This window comes from Drosophila nasuta, chromosome 3 (genome assembly GCF_023558535.2).
Source record: "Drosophila nasuta strain 15112-1781.00 chromosome 3, ASM2355853v1, whole genome shotgun sequence".
Taxonomy (NCBI): domain Eukaryota; kingdom Metazoa; phylum Arthropoda; class Insecta; order Diptera; family Drosophilidae; genus Drosophila; species Drosophila nasuta.
Window position 1 is genome coordinate 4569028 of NC_083457.1, and position 23103 is coordinate 4592130.

Genomic DNA, 23103 nt, shown 5'->3' on the forward strand with positions numbered 1-23103 from the left:
AGCGTCATATTATTTCTTCATTGAGATAACCATTTTAAAATAAAGCTTCGCTTACACTTCATTAATTTATTTAAAACTCAACTTCATGTTCAAATATTACTAGCAAAACTATATAATTAAACTTCATATTTCCCCCTCAATAATGATCACTTAAGAAACCCTAGTATGTTTATCAATTAGATAAACTATTTATTTGGAATAAAACTACTCGTTTTCTTCACATTTCCCAGAATTTTTACAACATTCTTCAATTAATGTCATAATTACATTTAAATTAAATTAGAAAGGAAAAGAAAGCACCGCAGATGTAGCGTCTATGTCATTCCGCCCAGCGAGATGATTAGCTTGAGCAGCTCCGCCCGCTTCGCTTTCACAGTATCCATGTGTAGGAGGGGGAAGTCCCTCAATGACCTCATAGCGATTCACATAGTCGGCAATAAGATCCGTCATACAGATGACATGAATGGCGCAATCGTAGCCATTTACCTGCTGTAAGCATCTCATTGGCCGAAACTTGGCCTGACGAAAGCCGAACATCTCCTTAACCTGATTCATTATCTCCTTAGATGGTCCAGTGTTATTGTTGCCATACGAATCAAAGTGAAAGAACGTCTTCTCCGGCCTCGAGAGCACAAGCAATGACCAATAGGCACCTCCAGACTTGCTCTTCTCGTTGTCGTTCAACGCAAAGAACACGAATGATTTTTGAGGCGCTTTATTATCCTCAAATATCATATTTATCTCGGCCTCATCCATATACTTCATGCACTGAGTGACCTCGGGCGTTACGAAGTGCATGTCGTTGTTGTTCTTGTACTTAACATGCGACAAGTATTCATAATAGAAGCCGAAAATCTGCAAAATTCAGTATTGTATGTTTGCTCAATGCAAGTCCAGAAATAAATACCTGATCGTTGAGCCAGCGAGGTCCGTGAAGCAGTTGAACATCGGACATGCGTAGGCAGGAGTCATGGAAACTCAGCGAAATGGGATCTGCCTTGCTCACCTTATTGTGGTTGCTGTTGCGTCCACTCTTGAGCTTGAGGACAGCTCGTCGTCCTGTCTGACTCGCGTTCGTATTTGGGTTTTGAGCTTGTCGCGCAAGTTTTTGCCTAAAACAAAATGGCGAACAGTTACAAAAATTATTTGATATTTGGGCCATTGTATATTTTCAATGTCTCAATTGAACCTTAATGTGTTTCTGTCAGTCGGCAACATTTTACATATAGTATTGCATGTATGAAATATTATATGTTTGAGCTGTATTTCAATATTGTTGAAATAATAAATTCCGGAAATATTTAAAGAGCAGTCGGAGTGAGCGCAACGCTTCGAGGCTTCGACATTCAAAGTCAACGTTGTTATGTTAAACTAATATTCTGCTACTGTTATTTAACATTTTCGCCGTCGCCGTCATCGGGCGAATAATGCGACACTTTTATCGAGTTGGCTTTGTTTTTGTCGCCCAGTACGGTGAGATTTCAAACTGAATACCGACTATATACTGAGGGAAGTTAAGTAAATAACGCAACTGATTGTATATTGTTTCAAAATGTTTATTTTCACTGCACAATCGAATGATTTCAGCTTAGTTTGCTTAAGAATTTACGATTAAAAACATTATATAAATGTAAATACATAATACACTCTCGACATTTTGATATAACCAGGCACTAGAGCCCACAACACATACAACACTTTTTTCATGTACGTTACACATACACATGTACAATATAGAATATGGGATCATAGGAGGATTGGTTTACAAATTTGAGTAGTATTTGGTGGGACCTAGGGTACAATTCCATCCAGTTACTAGCTAACTTACACATCTAGAGAAAAAACGAATGCGGAACGGTTCAAAGTCGAACCTCTGGACGCTTCCAGCCGCCAAAGGCACTCTGCAGCTCCTCAGCCACAGCCAGACAAAGGCGATCCTCATTGAAATTCGCAATAACTTGCACGCCAAGCGGTAATCCCTCACTGCCCAGTCCCAGGGGGACGGCGGTTGCCGGAAAGCCAAGAACATTCACGATGCCGGTGTAGGAGAAGTTGATGGGTCTGAATATGGGCTCGTTGTGATATGGCGCCACTGTGGGATGTGTGGGATAGATGAGCACACCATTGTCGCCCAGCAGCTGCTGCAGAGTGGCACGCAATTCATCCCGCTTGGCCACGAGATGATTGTACTTGGGTGAGCCATGCTGGCACTGAGCACTGTCCATCAACGCTGTTGTTAGGCCAATGAATGTGTGTTTCGAGGCACCAACGAACCACTTGAGCAGCTCTAGATATGTGTTTATCTCGTAGCGCAAATCGCCCAGTTGAAAGTCAAATCCATGTCCAGAGTCATCGCGCATATTGGCAAACCAAATGGCCGCCGATTGGCGAATGTGCGGCAGCTGAAGGCGTTCCACCTGTGCATCGCCAAACTTCTTGCTAAGATGCTGCACAACGCGACGCATGGCCTGCTGAAGATCTGCATCCACAGCGGATACCATTTTGCCACCACCATCCGACTCCTGGTAGAAGAACTTCAACTTCTCCAGCGCAACTGGGGTGTTTAGACGCAAAAGTTTTGCCTTGTCGCCAGCCATAATCTGCAGCATAGGTCGCAGATCCTCTGCAAAACGTGACATGGGGCCTAGACCGAGGAAAGCGTTCTGCTCGTCACTGAATGGCGTTGGGAACTGTCCATCGTTGGACACAATTAGCTTGCTTGGCTTGTGACCGAAAATGCCATTGAAGAAGGCCGGCATGCGAATGGAACCGCCAATATCTGAGCCCAGACCGAATGCCGAACCAGCTGCTGACTGAACGCAGCCTTCGCCGCCGCTGGAGCCACCCACAATGCGATTCGTGTCGTAGGCATTACGTGTCCTGCCGTGGACGGTGTTATTGCTCTCCCACCACATGCACACTTCCGATACATTGGTCAATGCGAATGGAATGGCGCCCGCTTTGCGCATGAGCGCAATTGCCTCCGCATCCTTCTCGCTGCGCACATCGCGTCGTGCCCAGAGACCAGCCGTGTGAAGCATGCCTATAAACATTGGATAGGACATAAGTTAAGATGTTTTTTTAAGTATTCTCGGAGTGCACACACCCTTGACCGCTATGCAATCCTTGGTCGTAATGGGTACACCGAGGAAAGGCTTCTGCTCGGCCAATTGGTCAACGGTGTATTGTCCGGACTTGATCAGTTCATCGGCTGCGGCTGCCTCTTTGAGTGCCTCATCGTAGCGCTGATCTACCACACAGTTGAGCAAGGGATTCACTTCCTTTACACGGCGTATAAACGATTCCAGCACCTGAACGCTGCTCAGCTGGAAATGCGTTGAGAATGAATTCATTGATGCGATATATATAAAGAGATTATCTTTCCTTACCTGCTGCTCGCGTATTTTCTTAGCCAGCGATGTGGCCGATTCTAGGAGTATGGGATCCGTAATGGCGGGCATACGCTCTCCCTTGACGCCATAGATCAGGCGAAAGATGAGACGAAAGAAGGCCTGCAGTAGGCCAAATATAAATGCGCCTATGGTGCGTTTTAGAGGCACGCTCTCCGTCTGCAACTGCTTTTCAGGCATATTGATTGCTGTGGAATGTGAGGCTCTCTTTTGTATCGAAGTGTACCAACAAATTATCCAGCTTCAGCTTCTCTTGTCCATGTGTTGTTACTCTGCAAAATATTGAACAGATTTCCACTTATGATTAAACGAAATCGAGCAAGTAAACAAAAGTGTAGATAGCATTTATTTGCGAGCAAACTTGTGTAAACATTTCCCTGAAATTTATATTATTATAGCGAGCGTGCTCTTTGTGGAATATTTTAAGTTTAGAGATTCTGTTTCCAGCAATTGAACATTTAACTAACATGGCACAACAATCGATCAATTGCAGACAAAGCAATTTAATACAATCGTATCCTTATTAAAGCGATTGCTTAAATGAATTGCTTTTTGCTTCAAAGCATATTAAATAGAATTTTGAAAAAAAAACAAATATGCTCCCGGCATGCTGATAAACAATATTTTCAGTCCGATAGAAATTGCCACGTTCCTTTATAGTTTGCATGGTGAGTCATACATTATCTAGTTTACGACGTCTGGTCGGCATACGACTTCGGACTCTCAGATCGGGAACTACACATGACTAAACAACTGATTATTAGCTGCATAACTTGACGAGCATAAACTTCTGCATACCCTCTGAAACTTGTACGTAATTTACTTTTTTTTTTGTTTAAGTACTTTATTTTCATTTATTTATTAATTTCGAAATCGATCAATCCCTCATATACTGCGTACGACTTATAACTAATCCTAATCTATAAATAAAATAACTTTCGTAAGCACTTCAACTTTTCCATATACTTAAGAAGTATTACACTTTTGTTGATATTTTAATATGTAGGCAAAAATAAACCCAACACTGATAAATTCCAACGTAGTTCAACAAACGACAATATCTATAACATCAAGTTTATTATCGTTGCTATATGCGTTGTTGAAATCGTTATTCTCCATGTGGCAAGCTTATCTTATCGCACTTTAATGAATTGTATCGAATTAGCCTGAGACAGAGCTTAAACGATTGCCAACTGGAATAGCCCAAGAGAGCAGGCAGGATCAGTCATAAATCACGAAATAAGCAAACAAGTACACGTATAATATAGCAACAATAACTGAACTTTATCGTGCACTCTTTAATAACTCTTTGTGAAGTGACGCATACTCGTAGGATAGACTGCACAATCTACTCATACATATTATGACAAAACAAAGAAAGCGAATGTTCGACTACAAAATACCTTAAAACTCAAATGATAATTCCTTAAGACAATATAATAAAGCGCATATCTTTCTACGCTTCAAAGCTCATTTAATAAAATTCAATTGAAATGCAATTTACCAATCAAAAATTTTAATTTACTAAAACTATTTTTTTTGTGTATTTAAAATATATTTTCAAGTTTTATATTCGAAGCAAAGATATTAATAAATTTTAAATTGATAGCTTTCTGGAATAAATGCAGCAGCCTCTTAGTTTATAGTATTTATTTATTAACTTTTGGCATTTGCATACAAAACGTTTATAATAAAACAGGTAATGCGTGGAACGATTTGGTTATAACATTAAGGTCGTCGGTGTTCACCCCCATAAAATCTTGCTATTACATTTTAAGCCTACATGAAATGATAATAATATAACGTAAATGATATATTTTTTAAGATTTAAATATATTTTGAATCTCAAATAAATAGATATGAGATAACTTTTCAAATTTCGTACCAATTAATTTCGTAGAAGTAAAAAGTTATTGGAATAAAAATTCTGTCCTAATTCATCAATGTTTCTAAAACCGTATTATAAAAAGCTACCACAACAAAGATTTCTATAAATATAAATAAAAAACGAGGTATATTCACTCAACAGACGCATGTCAATATCAATTTCTCGTTCTCTCTCTCTCTCTCTTCTACTCCATTTGTTTCCTTCTGATCTCCCACTCACACTCTCTGTTTTGAGTGGTCGCCTTTTGTAAATTGTCTGTCATGATCAAGGCTTGAACTATAATTGTTGTTATCGTCGCTATCGAGCAATTTGTTATCAACTAATAGTGTTGTTGTTATTGTTGTTGCTGGCAACATATCGCAATTTGTTCAAGCAAAAGCTTGTCGTCGTAATAAGTTTAATTGAATTGCCAGACTGGAGAATATATGCAAACAATAATTTACACATGGCAACAAACAATCTATTGTGCCATAAATAAGCAATCTGAACATTTCTAAATATATTTCAAAATTGAAAGCGCAAAGTTCAAAGCATTATCTCGAAGAGTTATACAAATGTATACCTAATGCAAACAGCATGATTATGGTGGATTGCTTGTAAGATAAGATTAACTTAAAAGTCATCAAAGTCTGATTTTCATATAATTTAAAGCAATAACACTTGTTGCTCTTCTCGCTCTCCTGTTGCGTGGGAACAAACGAAGACCCATTGGGTTAGAGACAGAGAGAGAGAGAGAGTTAAGAGAGCTTTTAGTTGCGTGTGAAGCTAATTAAATGGCATGCAGAGCGAAATGAATAGACATCTATCATCTGTATGCGTCGCGTAGGTGTGTATTTCTAGCAGGGTGGCGAAAGGTGGAAAAGCAAACACTGCGACCGGCAAGCGGCAAAACGGCAAGCTGGAGGGGAACAGGCAATGGTCAGAAGAGTGAGAGTGAGAGTAACAATAGCCAATAATAATATGACATCATGCTATGTCTGCTAAAATAACATTATACATATTACATGCAGTCACACAATCATTCCACAAAGATTCAAAATTCAATGAAAACCACTTGCACTTTTATATCTACACTTGTGCATTTGTGCTTTCTTAAAATGGTGCATTGCGTATAACCACGTAGTATTGAATATTGCACTACATTGCATTTTTTTTAGCATGAAACCGGTTCAACGCAAATGTTTTGGATAAATAGCGCCAATTTGTCGTTATTTATTCACATACACATATAATTTCAGATACGCGACACAATATGTACATATGTATGTCAATAAGGAATGCGTGCAAATGAATATAATCGTCGTGTTGTTGGAATGAATTGTAGACTTGTAGCTAGTCAAGCGATAGAATAACGGCGTCTGGATTTACTCACAAAACACATACAGATCCAAACAGCTGACCGACTCGTTGAAGACTGATTGAAGAGCAGCGCTTCGAGTACTTTTTTTTTTTTGTTGTTTATGACGATTGCTGTACACAGCAGTGTGACCAAGAGTTGCATTTCAAAATATACTACTATATTGGGAAATATTTTTAAACTACAATGTTAAAGAATTGTTGGATAAAAATAATAGCATTTGCATTTATCTAACTGGTAAATCATTATGCGTGAATAAGTTCAGGACTGTTCAAAAATGATTTTTTCGATTGCTTTAGAAAATCACCCTCCAACTATTTTGGAGTGTGCATCGATTTCTTGTTTATCGATTAAGCAAAATTAAGCAGCTGTTAAGCAAAGAAGTAAACAGCAAAGCATTAGTAAATATGAGCGACGCAACGTTAGAAACAGCTACACAAAATGATGAAAAACCGCCGAGTAGTTCGCCAATTGTGGCCCCATTATCCGCCAGTAGTCTGCAACTGCCCACCACTGCACAACAGAAGCTAAGCGCACCTTCCTCAGGCTCGGCGACAGGAAATCCACGAAACAAATGCGCCTTAAAGCCAGGGTATTCCTTAATGAGTTGGGTGCGTCTGTGCAACTCGGGTGCCGATCTTACTGGCACTGGCGGACGAATTGAGCCGGTCACACGTGAAGAACTGGCGCAACACAATCGAGTTGACGACGCCTGGGTGGCCATAAGAGGTCGCGTCTTCAATGTCACACATTACATGGACTTTCATCCAGGTGGCGTCGATGAGCTGATGCGCGGTGTTGGAAGAGATGCGACAAAACTATTTGAAGAGATCCACGCATGGGTCAACTATCCTCAGTTGCTCAACAAGTGCTATATAGGACAATTGAAGGATAACGCTTCGGGAACCTCGATACTTGCTCCTCCGTCGAGTCCCGCGAACGTTTTGCCCCGCTTTGATTGGACACAAACGTTCGACGACCTCTCGTTTCGCTTCCAAACGTATCGCTGGTCAAATCCAGGAGTGTTCGTACAACATTCCGCGGCCGAAGAACCAACAAAAAAGCTTGAGATTGCAGTGCAAGTGGAAGAGGTTTGGCATGGCTTTGGATTTGAGTTGTGCCGTGAGGTTTTATGGCCACCAAAAGCGGTTTTGACGAATCCAGAGACTGGAAAAATTGAGGTGGTGTTTGCCAAGTATATGTCAGGGCCATGGACAAAATATGGAAACCATGTGGGCACGGTGCTGGGTACGCTGAGTGAGCTGTTAAAATACGAGGTGCATAGCCGCGACGACTTCAATCACGACTCGTTCCAACTGAACTTGCAGAGTCTCAAGCAAGAGGTGGTGCTCAGAGTGCCAATAGGCTCTCATGTGAACCTTGAAGTGCCGCACAACGGTGAAGTGCTACAACGCAGCTACACACCTCTGCCGTACTCCTATCTGCCTGGTCCCAACAGAGAACCTATGGCGACAAAAAACGATGTGAAGTTTCTTATCAAGTATTATGAGAAAGGTGCCGTGTCCAAGGAACTGCATGAAATCAGTCCTGGCACCCTTGTGAAGATGACTGTGCCGCGTGGCAGCTTTAAACTGTCCGAACTGGAAAAACATCGCAACATCCTGCTTCTGGCTGCTGGCAGCGGCATCACTCCCATGCTCAGTTTTATTAAGCCATTGCTTCTAAGGGAATCGAATCGCATGTAAGTTGTATGTTGAATCTTTAAAATAGATTCACTTTAATATTTGATTATTTGTCAACAGCGAGCGCGTTCATTTGATGTACTTCAACAAGAAAATTGCCGATATTTGGCAGAAGAATGAATTGAAGTTGCTCCTGAAATGGGACGAACGCTTCACTTGCGTCCACTACACTTCAGAGGCAGGGGAAGAGGAACAGCTGCAAGTCGGTCGTATTGGCGAGGAACTGTTGGCTCCATTGTTTAAGGAAAAGAACGGTGAGAGCTTTAGCTATGCTCTTATATGTGGACCCACCGGATTCAACACTGCTGCTGTAGATGCTTTGACTGCATTAAAGATGAAGACCGAACAAATTCATGTGTTCCAAGGTTGAACTGCTCTGCTGGAAATTGTATTTGTAGTTGTGGGTTTTTCTTTAATTTTATATTATTTTCTTTCAATAATTTAATAAATTTAACAAATACTAGAAAATTGTTTTTCCTGACGTATTTTTCACAATAAAGACGTCGTCGCCGTCTACTTTTCACTTATGTATGACTCGCACATAGGTCGCATAAATTTGGTTTAATAGTGTATGAATCTGAATAGTCAAGGAACAAATAAAATGTAGTATCTGTGTAATCGTAATCGTGGAGGGCACTGGTCATAGGACAAAATCATAAAAGAAGAATCATTGTATATACTCTACACACCAATGTAAACGGGTCAATACAATACAATTTTGTACAATTTTGACTGATGTAGAAGGCAGCAGCAAAGTAATTTATCGAGCCCTCGATAAGCGACACCAATCAATCATCAATTTTGACTGCTACCCCTTAAGTAGACATGCTTATGTATTTATGCGTGTGTGTGTGTGTTTGTGTATGTGTGACTGTGTGTGTGGGCGTGGGTGTCTAGTAGGATTCTTCTAGTAGGAGCGAATTGCGGGGGGCACAGTCTGCACCTCATCGTCCAGCGTCTTGTCAATAACACCACGATACTTCAGGTCCACCTTGCCAGAGTCGCTGTCCACCCAAGCGAGCGTGTGCTTGCGCCAGTGCTCCTCGAGGGGCTTCTCGGTTTGGCTGTCCAGAGGTTTGCTGTAATCCTGTGGAGAACATGATGATATAACAAAAGTCGCGGCATCAAACGATTTCTGCACTCACGTATTCATCGATGCGCACTTTGAAGTCCTCGCGGGCATGTGCGCCGCGGGATTCCTTTCGCGCCTCGGCACCAACAATGGTCATCTGGGCATTCGCCAGCAGATTCTGCAGCTCCAGCGTCTCAATCAGATCCGAGTTCCACACCAGGGATCTACACAAAAGAGTCATATGAGGAATGCAATCAAAATTATGCGTGATTTTTTTACTCACTTGTCGACCACCTTGATGTCCTTGAACTGGTTGTAGATCTCCTTCATTTCGCGAACACCCTTCTCCAGGATGGGACCATCGCGGAACACAGCAGCATGGTTCTGCATGGTCTTCTGCATCTTCAGGCGCAGATCGGCAGTAGTGATTTGACCATTAGCATGACGCAGCTTATCCAAATTGGCAACTGAAGCCTCGCCAGCATTCTGCACAAAACAAAAGAAAGCCAATTAAGAATAAAAGCTTCAATACCAGTACAGAATGCACTTACATCCTTAAGCGTGGGCGCTGGGGCTCCAGGAGAGGCCTCCTCAGCGATGGTCTTGGCACAAGCACGTCCAAAGACGACAAGATCCAAGAGCGAATTGGCACCCAGACGATTGGCGCCATGCACTGAGCTGCAGGCTGCCTCGCCGGCGGCATAGAGACCGGGCACGATCTTGTCGTTGCCGTTCTTGTCAATGGTCAGCACTTGGCCGCGATAGTTGGTGGGCACGCCGCCCATGTTGTAGTGCACGGTGGGCAGCACGGGAATTGGCTCACGAGTCACATCGACGCCAGCAAAGATCATGGCAGTCTCAGAGATACCAGGCAGACGTTCGGCCAGCTGCTTGGGTGGCAAATGATGCAGTTGCAGGTAGACATGATCCTTTTCGGGTCCAACACCACGACCCTCCATAATCTCAATGGTTATGGAGCGTGAGACAACATCACGCGAAGCCAGATCCTTGGCAACAGGCGCATAACGTTCCATGAAGCGTTCACCCTTCGAATTGATAAGGTAGCCGCCCTCACCGCGGCAGCCCTCAGTGATCAGACAGCCGGCGCCATAGATGCCCGTGGGATGGAACTGCACAAACTCCAGATCCTGCGATGGCAGACCCTGGCGTGCCACCAGAGCGGTGCCATCGCCGGTGCACGTATGCGCAGATGTGCAAGAGAAGAACGCGCGTCCATAGCCACCGGTGGCAATGACTGTGTTTTGTGCACGGAAACGATGCAGGCTGCCATCCTCCAGATTAATGGCCAGCACACCGCGGCACTCGCCCTCCTCAAAGATCAGATCCAGAGCAAAGTACTCCACAAAGTAGTTGCAGTCGTAGCTCAACGATTGACCATACAGGGTGTGCAACAGCGAGTGTCCAGTACGATCAGCGACAGCACAACATCTGTGCGCCTGGCCGCCTTTGCCGAACTTCAAGCTCTGGCCACCGAAGGCACGCTGATAGATCTTGCCGTCCTGGGTGCGGGAGAAGGGCATGCCGTAGTTCTCCAGCTCGATGACAGCCTTGGGTGCCTCGCGTGTCATGTAGTGTATGGCATCCTGATCTCCCAGCCAATCGCTGCCCTTCACTGTGTCATACATATGCCACTTCCAGTCATCCTGCTCCATGTTGCCCAGTGCGGCGTTGATGCCACCCTGGGCGGCAATTGTATGCGAGCGTGTGGGAAACAGTTTGGTAATAACCGCTGTGCGGAATCCCTCGGCGACCAAGCCAAAAGCAGCACGCAAACCAGCGCCACCAGCGCCCACAACAATGGCATCGTAGGCGTGATCAATAACCGGATATTGCTTGGAGATGGCATCCGGATTGGCGGATGTCGCTTGCTTTTGTCCGGTTATGTGAAAGCTGCGCTGCGTTGCCGCAATTGGTGCCACACGGTGCTGTAATTAATCCAATTGCAGGGCGATTAGTTTAATAGTAAATTGCAGTTAGGGCTGCGTTGTTATTTACATGCAATCTTTAAAAAACAATTTATTTAATTTGACTAGTTGCAGGCGCAGAAAAAACAAACCGCTTATTAGCATATTTCAGAGTAGCGATAAGATGACTTTGTAAATTTTTGAGTGATACAGCGACAACCAATTAGCACATGGAAAACACAAGCACACATGCCTAGACCAGCAGAAAGCGGAGCTAGTGAGGAACTAGCGACATCACTAGTGCATTAGCGTATAGCAAGATACATAGCGAAGTTATAAGCGCAAATCTGTCACTTTGTTCACCGTGGGAGTAGTGCGGAGCTAGTCACCAAGTACACAGTTCGTAACCAGTCATTCAATGTATTCTAGCACTAGCCCATAGCTGACTACAAAGTAGTTAGTGTGTGACTAGAAGCAAAGCAAAGCGCACAAATATATGTTTGTATGTATTTGAGTCTGTGTAGTGCAGGCAAGCGGGACACGCTATAGCAGCTGCTTGAGAAGATTGACAAATGTGTTTGTAAATGAGATGGCGGCATTTGTTAAAGCGCACAGACACATTAAGTTGCTTATGTAATGAATAATGTTTGATTGCAAACTGTCGCTCTTATCAATATTAATTGTATAATCAGCTGTTGCAGACGCGCCTCTCGCCCTGCCTCTCTTTGTCTCTCTCAAGCACTTTCGGACAAATAGAAAGGTACTCAAAATAATTTACAAATTTGCTTATCAGCAAAGAGAGGGAGAGAGATACTTGAGTGCTAAATGTTTTCAGACAACACCTAGGCTAGTTAATCCATGTGGGCGTAATTTTTGGCCAATCTTTTTACTTGGGGTTGGGCCTCCAAAAAGAACTGGATACGTGCTACGTGCAACATAAAACATAACCTCTGGCCATTCAGATGCACTCCCCTAAATGAATATAAGTAATTGCGAATTGCATGCGCAATTTGTTTTTAATTACCGCATTTACGCAATGCCTTAAAGAATAGCAGTTGACGCAGTCAATCGGCAGACAGCGCTCAAATTTAAGAAATTACATAACACAACACACACTGTGCGACGAGACAACGAGGGCTGCGTTGCCTTTTTTGAACAAAACTTTTGTTAACTTCTCTAGAAGACTCGCTAAATAAGCCTAATGCAAACCCATGACTGATTGTATAATGCAATGCTTGGCCAGTTGGGCCGGTTTTTTTCCTACAGAGCAGAAAGAAGGCAACGTACCATTGAGGAGACTGCATTTTTTGCCAAAATCGATGGCACACGCATAATTCGGAACATGTTGGCGGTGCTGCTGCTTCCTGGAGCTGTAATAGAAGATGCACTTTAGTTTAATTTCTACGCGCACGCCACTTGCAATTGTTAAAGGGTAAAAAAACAAATATTGTACGTGTTTGTGTCAATGGGATCAAAACGAAAAGTTTACAAACTTTTTAAAAGTTATATATCGACTACAGTGTGGCCCGAGCTTGGAAAACAGATAAATACAATCATAACGATTATTCATGAAATCATCGTCATCGACACAATGCAAAAATTAAAATATCGATAGTTCTGGTAAATTTAAAAATGTATATAGCCAGACACAATGTCGTTACTTGTGATGTACATATATTTTAGTTTTAATAAATCTATTATGTAAAAGTGTAAAGAAAACAACTCTCTTAATATTGAGGTGAGGGAACATGAAATTGTAGCTGTATATTTATCGAAGCTGTCTCATATGAAGTGCAGATATTATTACGCTAATTTAAACTATACAATAATAAAAAGCCATAAATATAAATATATCTAAGTGCACATTAATTTGCTTTTTTTAAACCATATATATGTTTATGTATTTGTCCATAACTTAAGCATCCCCCCTACACAACATATATCAACAGTTGTCACTACATAGTGTGACCATTGAATGCCAATTAATAAATGGAGAATTTAACTTGTTGATAAGTATTTTAATTTCAAAATCGAGACGAACAAAGACATCACGTTTCTTTTTACTTATTTGTATTTAATAATAGAAAACATTAGAGATTCATATTCACATAACGGAGAATAGGATTAAGGAGATTCAAATGTTACTGCGGCGGCTTTCTGCTGCCGCAACGCGAAGCAAACTCATCTTCGGTCAAGTCCGCTAAGTGATTAATGCCCATTTTCCAAGTTACTTCGCCCTTTTCAAATTTCTTGTTGTGGTCCTCAATTTTTGCCTTAGATTTCTCATAAATTTGACGTCGTTTCGTGTCCTCTTCTCCGTCGTATTTCTTTTCAAATTTGATCTGGAGAAAAAGATGCGTCAGTAAACTATTGCGCTGTTTACAATTATCAGTAACAAACAACATACCTTATAATCCGCCCACTCTTCGTCAGATACCAGCGACATGTTGACACTTTAGATTATTACTTGAAACTGCCTAAGTTTATGAGAAAGCTATTCACAATTTGAATGCAATCTCGAGTTCACGCAGTGAGTCACTTGACTATGATAATTTATTTGTGTCGCACAAAGGAACAATGAAATATAGAGATGGAAAAATATCGATAGCACAATCGATTTTTTAAATCAGAGATTTGGTATCGCATATTTTCCAAAAAAAACCCAATATATGTTATTTTTAAAGAAAATTATATTTTGGGAACATTCAAATGGTTTTTTTTTTAAAGACCGGGTTTTTATATAGGCGTGGGATCATAAGGGACATGTTCGAAATATGCGCCCATGAGATATTCCAAATACATAAATATGAGTATATTTGACACCGAGTTGTCAGCACTGAAAGCCGGGAATTTTCAAATAGGGACTAAAATCAGTTTTGAAATTGACAGTGAGTGGGAAGGCTTCGCTTTTTATTGCTCTTTATATTCATAGAGTAATGTCCACTGTGTTTGATTTACCAGGTGGCCAAAATCAGTATGTTGCCGGCTTTTTTGCATCACTGGGAGCTCTCAGCTTTGGCGCTTCAATTGGTTGGTCAGCGCCCGCTCAGTATTTTATTTTAAAAAAGGACGCATGTGGTTTCTCAGTAGATCTGGATGATTATGGATGGATTTGTTCGGCTGTATGGTTGGGCTGCTTCATTATTGTAATTCCGAGTGGATGGCTAGCGTCATTGTGGGGTCGCAAGACCGTAATGCTGCTTGCGGTGCCTCTTTATTTAGGATCCTGGGCATTAATTATCTTTGCACTCAATCGTTACATGCTTATGCTGGGACGCTTTCTGCAAGGAGTTGCCGGTGGCTGCTATGTGCTTACAGTGCCACTGTACTGCACTGAGATTGCTCAGCTCGGACAAAAGGAAACCCTCGGAGCCTTCTTTAGTATTTTCTACGTGTTGGGTATATTGTATGCCTACGTTCTTGGTGCCTTTCACAGCTACAAGTATCTCAATTATGCCTGCGCCATTCTGCCATTTTTATTTCTGATAACCTTCGTGTGGATGCCGGAATCACCAGTTTACTACTTAATGCGACTGAAACCGTTGAAGGCTGAAAAATCATTGAGATGGTTGCGCAATCAGAACGTGGCCCTCGAACTTATAGATTTGCAGACTCAGGTCAAAAAAGTGTCCATGGACTTGGCAGCATCGTGGCAGTCAATGCGACTAAGGAGTACTTGGAGAGCTCTCTTTATCTGCATTGGCCTGATGTTCTTCAAAATCTTTAGTGGTGGCACCGCAATCATCACTTATTCCACAGCCCTTTATCGTCTATCGAAAACGGATTTCGGATTTGAATCGGAAATGTCCACAGTCGTTGGAGGCATCGTTCTTGTGATCTTCTCCATTGTATCCGTGTCATTATTGAAGTGCGTCGGGAGACGAACGCTGTTAATGTTCTCCGCATTCCTAGTTGCCCTCTGCAATAGCCTGATAGCCATTTACTTTTATCTTACGAACCGGAAAATGTATTACATGGACAGACTCAATTGGCTGCCATTTTTCGCTTTGACCAGTTTAATTGGCTTCTATGCCCTCGGGCTGGGCACTCTCATCTATGTGATAGTATTTGATTTGTTCTTGGTGGGATTCCAAACCATTGGAAAGGGTATTGTTTGGACATGCTTTGCATTTTTTGCCTTTCTGAATGTTAAATCTGTTCTCATTATTGCGATAATCTGGGGCCTTAAGGAAACGTTTTGGACTTCAACGGTATTCGCTATCTTGTCTTGGATATTCATTTACTTCATGTTACCAGAGACCAAGGACTTGACACCTGAAGAAATACAAGAGAAACTGCAGTCCAATAAATGGTTTTTAGGACTTCCGAAAAAGTAAAAACGATCTGATCACTACAAGATATTTGAAATCTAAGCAACGCGATCGTTTTTTGCGGATACACAAATATGTATATAGTATGTATTTCGGTGATAATTTTCCTTCGGGTATTGCCAACATTCACATTGAAGATTAAAAGAAGTCATTTATTATAATTATAACAGTAATTTTGATGATCTGTTCTAATTTTTATACCCGCTACCCTTAGGTAGAAGGGTATTATAACTTTGTGCCAGTATGAAATTTATGTAACAGCCAAACGGCAAACCACTTTAGAAGAGGTTTATTATTATTTCAATTCGTTCACAACAATGTCAGTGTCCGACAATATTGAAATTATTTTCAAATTATTATAAAATTTATATTAAGTATATTAAGTGAAGTTACAGTTACGGTTACGATCATCGGCTGCTGATTGTGTGTAATACCGGTAGATAGCGATATGCCAAATATAGCCATCGGTATATTTTTGTATATTTCCGGTATACTAATTTGGTGTATTTATATGAATGATAATGAACTGATTTGCTATAAATAAAAATGAGTAGCGGGTATCTCATAATCGGTCACATATAAATGTAGCTTTCTTACTTGCTTTTTGTATTGGTTTTCCTACATATATTTATTATTTTTAATATCTTGTTTGTTATATTCATTTTTATAAATTGTGTTTAGTGTTGTAGTTGTGATTTGTAGTTTGCCTTTGCCTTACGTTGTCATATGTGCTCTGCTTGTCAAAAATATTTGAAACGCTCATTTGAATTTTTGTTTTTACCAAGGAACTTTAGGAGAAATTTAAATCTAATTTGGATATATATTTTGTTTTAAATTTACGAAATACTCGTGAGGACAAATGGGTCAATTAAAACAGTACGTTGCTGGCTTATCAGCGGCATTCGGTGCCTTCTGTTTGGGAGCAGCGCTTGGTTGGTCTGGCCCAATGGAAAAGCCTGTGACCGATGGCAAAGCGTATTGCTTTTCGGTGTCACGTGACGATTGGGGTTGGATAACGTCATTGCTTACCTTAGGAGCAGCCTGCATGTGCATTCCCATTGGTATATTGATTGGTCTCTTCGGGCGCAAGCTGGTAATGCTGGTTTTGGTGTTCCCCTTCCTGATCGGGTGGTGCTGCATCATTTGGGCAAGCAGTGTGTACGTGATGTTCGTTGGACGCTTCATCATTGGTGCTTGCGGTGGCGCCTTCTGTGTGACCGCTCCCATGTATACCACAGAGATTGCCGAGGTTGCCATTCGCGGCATTATGGGATGCTTCTTTCAGCTATGGATTGTGCATGGGATTCTGTATGGATTTGGTGTTGGTGCCTTGTGCAAGCCGAAGACCGTTAACATCTTGTGCGGCATTTTGCCCATAATATTTTTCATAATTTTCATTTGGATGCCAGAGTCCCCCGTCTTCCTGGTGCAGAAAGAGAAGTCTGAAAGGGCAGACAAGGCGATGAAGTGGCTGCGTGGCAAGGATGCCGACTACAGTGCAGACATGAATGCCATGGTGGCCGAGTCGAAGAAGGAGAAACCCAAAGTTCTCGAGGGAATGATGCGCAAGGCTTCGGTTATGGGAATGTGCATCTCCATAACGTTAATGTTCCTGCAACAATTTACGGGCATCAATGCGATCATCTTCTATGCCACAAGCATATTCCAAGATGCCGGAACCGGACTCTCCCCCGACTGGTGCACTGTGATCCTTGGCATCGCCCAGGTCATTGCCACCATCCTGGCAATATTATCCATTGAGAAAGCGGGTCGCAAAATGCTTCTGCTGGTGTCGGCGGCTGTGATGGGCATCACAACTCTCGTGATGGCAATCTTCTTCCAATGGCTTAAGGACTCCGATGTCGGTTGGCTGCCTGTGCTGGCTACGTGTTTATTCATTGTTGGATTCTCCATTGGATTTGGTCCCGTGCCATGGTTAATAATGGCCGAATTGTTTGCCGAGGATGTGAAGCCGGTTTGTGGCGCCATTGCGGGCACCTGCAATTGGCTGTTTGCCTTCTGTGTTACCAAGTGCTTTCCCCTTTGCCTGGATGCCTTTGGAGCTGCAGCGACGTTCTGTGCCTTTGCTGTGATCTCGTTTTTAGCTTGCGTGTTCATTTTCTTTCTTGTGCCAGAGACTAAGGGCAAGACTTTGAATGAAATTCAGGAGAAACTTGGCTCTTAATGTTTGTGCCAGAGACTAAGGGCAGGACTTTGAATGAAATTCAGGAGAAACTTGGCTCCTAAGGTTTATGAACTATTCAAGACAAATTTAGAGCTTAATTTTACGGCATTCGTTTGCGAACTATCACGATTCGACGAAGAGCAAGATGTTCAATGAAATTCGGGAGAATCTTACCGGGTAATTTTGGGAACTAAAGTGTAGGATATGTAGGATATGTTTAGATATGTTATCATTATCGACAAGATAAAGTTGGATCTTTTATCATTCTTAGATTAGAAGTAATAGGGTGGATAGACATACGAAGAAAATATAACGCAAACTTTGCGCCTATTTTTGGATCTAAATTTTAAAATGCAATTCTGTATAAATTTAGATATTATTCTTATTAACGTATTACAGTTTGCGGCAAATTCTTATTAAATTATAAGTAACATGTTGGATAATAATTAAATGATTCATACGACTACATATTTGAAAGTAATTGTGCTTACCTTATAACAGTCTATCCCCAATCGATTTATTGATTAGCTGATTAATTAACGCGACGTATATGAACTTAGGAGCATACTATAATTGTAATCGATACGCAGGGTCACGCTTTATCTGCATAATACATGCATGCCATTGTTTTGTTGTTGTATGTGTGACTGATGATGATGAAGGGTATCTATTGAGTATTCAAATAATGTCACCCCATCGCACTAGCTTTCAAATTAATTGGTATTTCCGCGAGACAAAAAACAATGTTAATGCTAGCTTTGTTTTCATTTCATACCCTGTGCCTATTGTAAATGGGAACACAATAAATATTACACTATGATGGAAAGACATCTAATTTCGTTTAAAATGTATACTCAGAACTGTTAATATACACTGAATTTCAATTCAACTGAATAATTGAACAATTGTAAAAAGAAGACTCCAGCAAAGTCTTAGGGTATCTACTAGTTTATCACTTTGGTTTGTCGTTTGCAGTTACAGTTACAATTTCGCATTCGCTCGTCGTGCTCGCTAAATGCAACGTCGCGAATTCTCAAATTCCTCGATTTAACGGTATATAGTAAATTCATTTTTTAAATTTAATAAGATACGCTGCACATTATAAGTATTATAAAGTTCTGGTGCGACCTATATGAAATAATATAATAGTTACATATTACAAATTGCTAAAGCTGCTTAAATCAGATCATAGGTGGTGCGTTTTCTGTCTTATAATCCAATTTGTAGCCGTCGCGTCCGGTAAGAAGCTTTCCATGCAAACATATGTACACATGCATATGGGCGAGAGTGTGCCCTGTACTCAGATGCCGACTAACCTTTATTTTCGCGCCAAATTGACATAGACCTCAATAGCGAAAGCTCAAGTTTGAGAGTAAAAGCTCTGCGTGAGCGTCCGTGTTGAATTTGAGAGCGTCAGAGAGAGAGAGAGAGAGAGAGAGAGAGAGAGAGAAAGTTGAGGTAAATTGTGGACTGTGGTTAGTTTGAAAATTTAAGGACATTAAAGATAGCTAATTCCTTATTTGTTATTCCGTTGCCATATCTTTCTAAATATGATAAACTACATATTTAATATATCAATTTAAATTTTTACAAAGCCACAAGTATATTTCACTTAAGCACAAGTAGTCATAAAAAATGCAAACATAAGATACGTTCACAAATTGAAATACCTCTTCTGGGAAAGTCAACTGCGAGAAACACTAGGGGAAACAACCCCAAACCAAGTGGGGGATAAAAACAGACTCAGCGACGTCGCGACGCCGACCGTCAGTCAGTAAGAGTCGCAGCCGCAGACGCATATGACGTCGCGACGCGTTTTATTTTAGGCTCGCAAATATCTCATCATTTTTTTTGCTCGCAAATTTGCTATGCAAATTTCATAAGTGAGAACATAGCATTAGCATAGGCATACATATAAATAAAAATTTAAAAATATAAATATAAATAATTTAGGAATGTGCGCGTATTATCAAAAGTGGAAAATATATGTACATACAGATTATATCAAGCGTCTTGTAGTGTCGCGTTGAGCTTTAAAAGAACCACGTGGCTGGCAACTTAAATCGAGCATTAAAAAGTGAGAAATGTGTACATATGCATATATACCATACATGAATACACATGCATATAATGTGCAGATGCACTTAGTTTGTTACATGCAGATATGTTCTAATTTGAGATATTTTGTAACAGAAAGTGACGATTTTGAAGCCTGTTGAAAAATCGAATTATTAAATCGTCAGACTGATTGTTGTGGACTAAAGTGGCGCCCTCTCTTGTTCATTTTCAGTGAACAGCTGACTCAAATGCTGTTTTGTTATTCCTTTTTCGAAAAGCTCTAACAATCGCCCTCCCTTTCTCTCTCCCGCTCTTTCACTTTATTGCTCTTGACAATGAAAATAGAGCCTAATAACTGTTGTTTCTGGTTGCTTCGGTTGCATTCATTACTCGATGTGCAAGTGTGTGGGCGTAACATTTAAAAAGTACGGTTCAAATTTAAATAAAAATAAAATACAAACGTTTAAACAGTGAATTGAGGTGTTTTTATTTTGTACACTCCTCAAAGTATGCTCAATTTATATTTGTGAAATTGGTTGCGAAAAGTGAATTTGGAATAGGCCCTAAATAAATATTCGTATATACATCGAGAACTGACACTTTGGGGCTGGGGGGTTTAGGTTTGGGTATGGATTTTCAACTGAAACTGACCAGCTGGCATGGCCTTCAATCTTGGCAGTCAGCCAAGTTTGCCTGCAGCTGCGGCAGCTGTCAACGTTGACAATATTTCATTCTCAATGTAGTTTGCCATATATTTAGCAGTCTCCCCCAACCCCAACCCCAACAAGCCATTTTTTTTGTTGGCTTTACTATTCATTCAACAAGCGACCCCCACACAAAGTGCATGGGGCAGCCTTCAGTTGCTATTTGGGTATAAAACTTGAAGGAAATGTGCTCGATAAGGCGGTAAAGTGGTCGCTGTTTCACCTGTGCTGCATTAACGGTTGTTTTTCTTTTCTATTTTTTGGTTTCCACACACACTCTTACACGGTTAATAATTTCCGGAATAGCCAAACAACGAAAAAATAAGGTTTAGGCCATATCCGAGTCTAAATACCCTATATCGATGCTTCTTAAATTTGTTTATAATAACACGAAAAAATGATTAACCGACGTTTGAAGTAATTCTTTCCCATATAATTAATTCAAGTGGTCGATAATAAAAGAATAAAAAGAAGGCATCTCAAGTCAGAAAACTGAATACCCTTTTGATTCCAGCAAACAAATAAAAATTTTCATAGCATACTTTTTAGTGTCAATAATTACGAAAGGGGAAGTAGTGGGATTCGTGCAAGGTGTTCCCTTCTTGGGTTTATTCTGTCTCTTAGCTATTCCAGACATGCTTGGGGTTTGTTTAGCCCACAGACTTCGTGGGAAAGGGAGACTCACTTTACAAACAATGCACAAATCGTTGTTTTTTCGGGTTGTTAGCGACACGCAATGCGGTTAATTTTTAATGGTGCCCCTCATAAGGGTGGTTGCTGCACATAGGCAAGGCTGAGAGTTGCCACAGAATTTAAATGCTTTTGATGTTTATCTTGCAGGTCTGAAGTCAGAGCTTAGCCTGAGCAAATACTCCAAACATGGACTGGGATTGGGCTGTCGGCGGCATTACGGATGAGATACCACGTACAACGGGTCCCGAATGCATTAACTACATGACGGATCGTCGGCGCTGGATTGAGACGGCGTTACTATCAGCTCTATTCATCTACATCATGCACAGCTCATGGAAGCGGTTGGCACCTATAAGGCTGCCGCCACCGCATGAGATACAGAAACCTCACAGTCCCATGCGACTCTTTCTGCTCATCAGTATGTCCATTATCTTTGGCATTGAAATGGGCTTTAAGCTAGCCGGACGCTCAATGATCTTTGCCCTGAATCCGTGTCATGTTCAAACGTGTCTGCAGGTGAGATTGGGAAATCAATTCTTAATCAACCGCATTGTCATCTGATTAGATACATTTTCTAGATTTATCTTCTAGCTGCTAAGCCGACAAAGATAACAACAGCGTTGTTTCGCATCCAAATGAGCAACTTGAATGGTCCATTTCTCGCATTTATATTTCCAGAGGTCGAGGGACGAACGTATCCTTTTGAACAGGCAACGTATTGGATTCAACATGCTTTGCTCTACATTATACCCATTTATATACTAAGAAGTGGCAAGTATTTAATCATAATATTTATTATTCAACTTGTAACTAATTCGTCATTATTGTAGGTGCATATACCATTGAGGATCCAAGAGATTTCAAATGGTCCAAGATCGGCACAGCATTTATGCTCTTTTATCACTTCGTGCTGCTTTCTCCGCTCTCCATTGTAAGTGCTTTTACTGTTAATCATTTACAGTAATTTTCATTTAATATATCGCTTTCAGTTTACGGGCATTAATCTGGATCATATGCTTTGCGCGGCCATGTCAGATCCTTTTCAAGGTCAAAACTACAGACTGTTTGCCTGTTGTCACCAAACTTTATTGTGTCCACTTCTCAGTAAAGGAACGGCTATTTTATTTGGCTCGCAAAAGAGCAGATCCAATGAGAATGGCATACACAATGTGGTCGGCGTAGGTGTGCCTGTAGGTTGTGAGGACTACACACAGTCGGAGGCGGAACATGTGCTATATCATCAGCTGCAGCAGCAGGAATATGCCACGGCGGAGTCCATTACGGCCGAGTATACGATGCCAACGACAAAGATTGACTAGTACAGCGCGATAGATCAGGTTAAGAGCTGACTGCGTCTATTATATAAGTCAATTTATAGACTATAACAGTTTTCTTTGGTTAAACTCGAACATTTACAATACTTAGGTACGGTTTCTCCTATAGCCTCTGTAGTTAGACCCATAGATCCTCCAAATATAAGTTCTTATCTTGGGATGCTGTTGGACAAATACAAAAAAAAGACCATAAACAAAAAACGGGAGTGTACATAATATACATAATTAAGGCTAACGATATATGCTCATTGAGGTTATACTTCTAACGAAACAAAAAAGTTCTAAAGGGTTCTTAGCTGTTCAATTATTTAATATATTCGAATCTTGACTATTTTAATATGTTACGTATGATTTTTGTGTAAAATCCAATCTAAGCATATTATAATATGTACATTTTAAATAATAAGAGCTCAAAACCAAATATATAATCAAAATCAAAATTA

At 41.0% G+C, this 23103-nt stretch overlaps 8 protein-coding genes across 14 annotated transcripts; 4 read left to right on the top strand and 4 right to left on the bottom strand.

The window, feature by feature from the left end:
- Nucleotides 1–156: 156 nt before the first annotated feature.
- Nucleotides 157–1183, bottom strand: LOC132792243 (sentrin-specific protease 8-like). The gene is given in 3 exon segments (XM_060801515.1): nt 157–389; nt 391–855; nt 908–1183. Coding segments are annotated over 3 exon segments (795 nt in total). The 5' UTR covers nt 1163–1183; the 3' UTR covers nt 157–314.
- A 331-nt stretch (nt 1184–1514) lies between these two features.
- LOC132792237 (fatty-acid amide hydrolase 2-A) lies at nt 1515–6759 on the bottom strand. Of its 2 annotated transcripts, none has more exons than XM_060801504.1 (4): nt 6667–6759; nt 3390–3682; nt 3107–3326; nt 1515–3043 (listed from the first exon to the last, which is right to left on the bottom strand). In XM_060801504.1, the coding sequence occupies exons 2-4, from the start codon at nt 3588–3590 to the stop codon at nt 1860–1862; spliced, it is 1605 nt and encodes a 534-aa protein (XP_060657487.1). In that variant the 5' UTR covers nt 3591–3682; nt 6667–6759; the 3' UTR covers nt 1515–1859. The 2 variants fall into 2 exon arrangements, with proteins under 2 accessions (XP_060657487.1, XP_060657488.1); XM_060801505.1 differs by having other exon boundaries at nt 6671–6750.
- A 229-nt stretch (nt 6760–6988) lies between these two features.
- On the top strand, nt 6989–8951 carry LOC132792238 (cytochrome b5 reductase 4). Its single transcript, XM_060801507.1, has 2 exons — nt 6989–8357; nt 8419–8951. The coding sequence occupies exons 1-2, from the start codon at nt 7063–7065 to the stop codon at nt 8726–8728; spliced, it is 1605 nt and encodes a 534-aa protein (XP_060657490.1). The 5' UTR covers nt 6989–7062; the 3' UTR covers nt 8729–8951.
- Nucleotides 8763–12934, bottom strand: LOC132792236 (succinate dehydrogenase [ubiquinone] flavoprotein subunit, mitochondrial). Of its 2 annotated transcripts, none has more exons than XM_060801502.1 (6): nt 12849–12934; nt 12643–12725; nt 9982–11376; nt 9714–9916; nt 9504–9654; nt 8763–9445 (listed from the first exon to the last, which is right to left on the bottom strand). In XM_060801502.1, the coding sequence occupies exons 2-6, from the start codon at nt 12697–12699 to the stop codon at nt 9266–9268; spliced, it is 1986 nt and encodes a 661-aa protein (XP_060657485.1). In that variant the 5' UTR covers nt 12700–12725; nt 12849–12934; the 3' UTR covers nt 8763–9265. The 2 variants fall into 2 exon arrangements, with proteins under 2 accessions (XP_060657485.1, XP_060657486.1); XM_060801503.1 differs by lacking the exon at nt 12849–12934 and adding an exon at nt 12809–12827.
- Nucleotides 12935–13352: 418 nt separating this feature from the next.
- Nucleotides 13353–13922, bottom strand: LOC132792247 (protein CTLA-2-alpha). Its single transcript, XM_060801522.1, has 2 exons — nt 13763–13922; nt 13353–13697 (listed from the first exon to the last, which is right to left on the bottom strand). The coding sequence occupies exons 1-2, from the start codon at nt 13799–13801 to the stop codon at nt 13497–13499; spliced, it is 240 nt and encodes a 79-aa protein (XP_060657505.1). The 5' UTR covers nt 13802–13922; the 3' UTR covers nt 13353–13496.
- Nucleotides 13923–14219: 297 nt separating this feature from the next.
- On the top strand, nt 14220–15926 carry LOC132792239 (facilitated trehalose transporter Tret1-like). The gene has a single exon (XM_060801508.1). The coding sequence runs from the start codon at nt 14292–14294 to the stop codon at nt 15690–15692; it is 1401 nt and encodes a 466-aa protein (XP_060657491.1). The 5' UTR covers nt 14220–14291; the 3' UTR covers nt 15693–15926.
- Nucleotides 15927–16445: 519 nt separating this feature from the next.
- On the top strand, nt 16446–18337 carry LOC132792240 (facilitated trehalose transporter Tret1-like). Its single transcript, XM_060801509.1, has one exon. It carries the CDS (start codon nt 16546–16548, stop codon nt 17869–17871), a length of 1326 nt encoding a protein of 441 aa, XP_060657492.1. The 5' UTR covers nt 16446–16545; the 3' UTR covers nt 17872–18337.
- A 556-nt stretch (nt 18338–18893) lies between these two features.
- Nucleotides 18894–23084, top strand: LOC132792241 (transmembrane protein 164). 5 transcript variants are annotated; one of them, XM_060801514.1, is made up of 5 exons: nt 18894–18924; nt 21474–21842; nt 21905–22097; nt 22157–22257; nt 22316–23084. In XM_060801514.1, exons 2-5 carry the CDS (start codon nt 21513–21515, stop codon nt 22643–22645), a joined length of 954 nt encoding a protein of 317 aa, XP_060657497.1. In that variant the 5' UTR covers nt 18894–18924; nt 21474–21512; the 3' UTR covers nt 22646–23084. The 5 variants fall into 5 exon arrangements, with proteins under 5 accessions (XP_060657497.1, XP_060657493.1, XP_060657495.1 ...); XM_060801510.1 differs by lacking the exon at nt 18894–18924 and adding an exon at nt 19658–19948; XM_060801512.1 differs by lacking the exon at nt 18894–18924 and adding an exon at nt 19665–19754.
- The last annotated feature ends 19 nt before the right edge of the window (nt 23085–23103 follow it).

Bases quoted from the DNA above. Each gene is read 5' to 3' on its own strand.
- LOC132792236 (XM_060801502.1), bottom strand. From the start codon at position 12,699: ATGTTCCGAATTATGCGTGTGCCATCGATTTTGGCAAAAAATGCAGTC. The intron at 9,917-9,981 runs GTAAGTGCATTC...TGTTTTGTGCAG, and splicing joins CAGCGCCCACGCTTAAGGAT to AATGCTGGCGAGGCTTCAGT. The intron at 9,446-9,503 runs GTGAGTGCAGAA...TGTTCTCCACAG, and splicing joins AAGTGCGCATCGATGAATAC to GATTACAGCAAACCTCTGGA.
- LOC132792240 (XM_060801509.1), top strand. From the start codon at position 16,546: ATGGGTCAATTAAAACAGTACGTTGCTGGCTTATCAGCGGCATTCGGT.
- LOC132792237 (XM_060801504.1), bottom strand. From the start codon at position 3,590: ATGCCTGAAAAGCAGTTGCAGACGGAGAGCGTGCCTCTAAAACGCACC. The intron at 3,327-3,389 runs GTAAGGAAAGAT...ACGCATTTCCAG, and splicing joins AGAAAATACGCGAGCAGCAG to CTGAGCAGCGTTCAGGTGCT. The intron at 3,044-3,106 runs GTGTGTGCACTC...CAATGTTTATAG, and splicing joins GGATTGCATAGCGGTCAAGG to GCATGCTTCACACGGCTGGT.
- LOC132792239 (XM_060801508.1), top strand. From the start codon at position 14,292: ATGTCCACTGTGTTTGATTTACCAGGTGGCCAAAATCAGTATGTTGCC.
- LOC132792238 (XM_060801507.1), top strand. From the start codon at position 7,063: ATGAGCGACGCAACGTTAGAAACAGCTACACAAAATGATGAAAAACCG. The intron at 8,358-8,418 runs GTAAGTTGTATG...ATTTGTCAACAG, and splicing joins CTAAGGGAATCGAATCGCAT to CGAGCGCGTTCATTTGATGT.
- LOC132792241 (XM_060801514.1), top strand. From the start codon at position 21,513: ATGGACTGGGATTGGGCTGTCGGCGGCATTACGGATGAGATACCACGT. The intron at 21,843-21,904 runs GTGAGATTGGGA...TACATTTTCTAG, and splicing joins ATGTTCAAACGTGTCTGCAG to ATTTATCTTCTAGCTGCTAA. The intron at 22,098-22,156 runs GCAAGTATTTAA...TCATTATTGTAG, and splicing joins CATTTATATACTAAGAAGTG to GTGCATATACCATTGAGGAT.
- LOC132792247 (XM_060801522.1), bottom strand. From the start codon at position 13,801: ATGTCGCTGGTATCTGACGAAGAGTGGGCGGATTATAAG. The intron at 13,698-13,762 runs GTATGTTGTTTG...CTTTTTCTCCAG, and splicing joins AAGAGTGGGCGGATTATAAG to ATCAAATTTGAAAAGAAATA.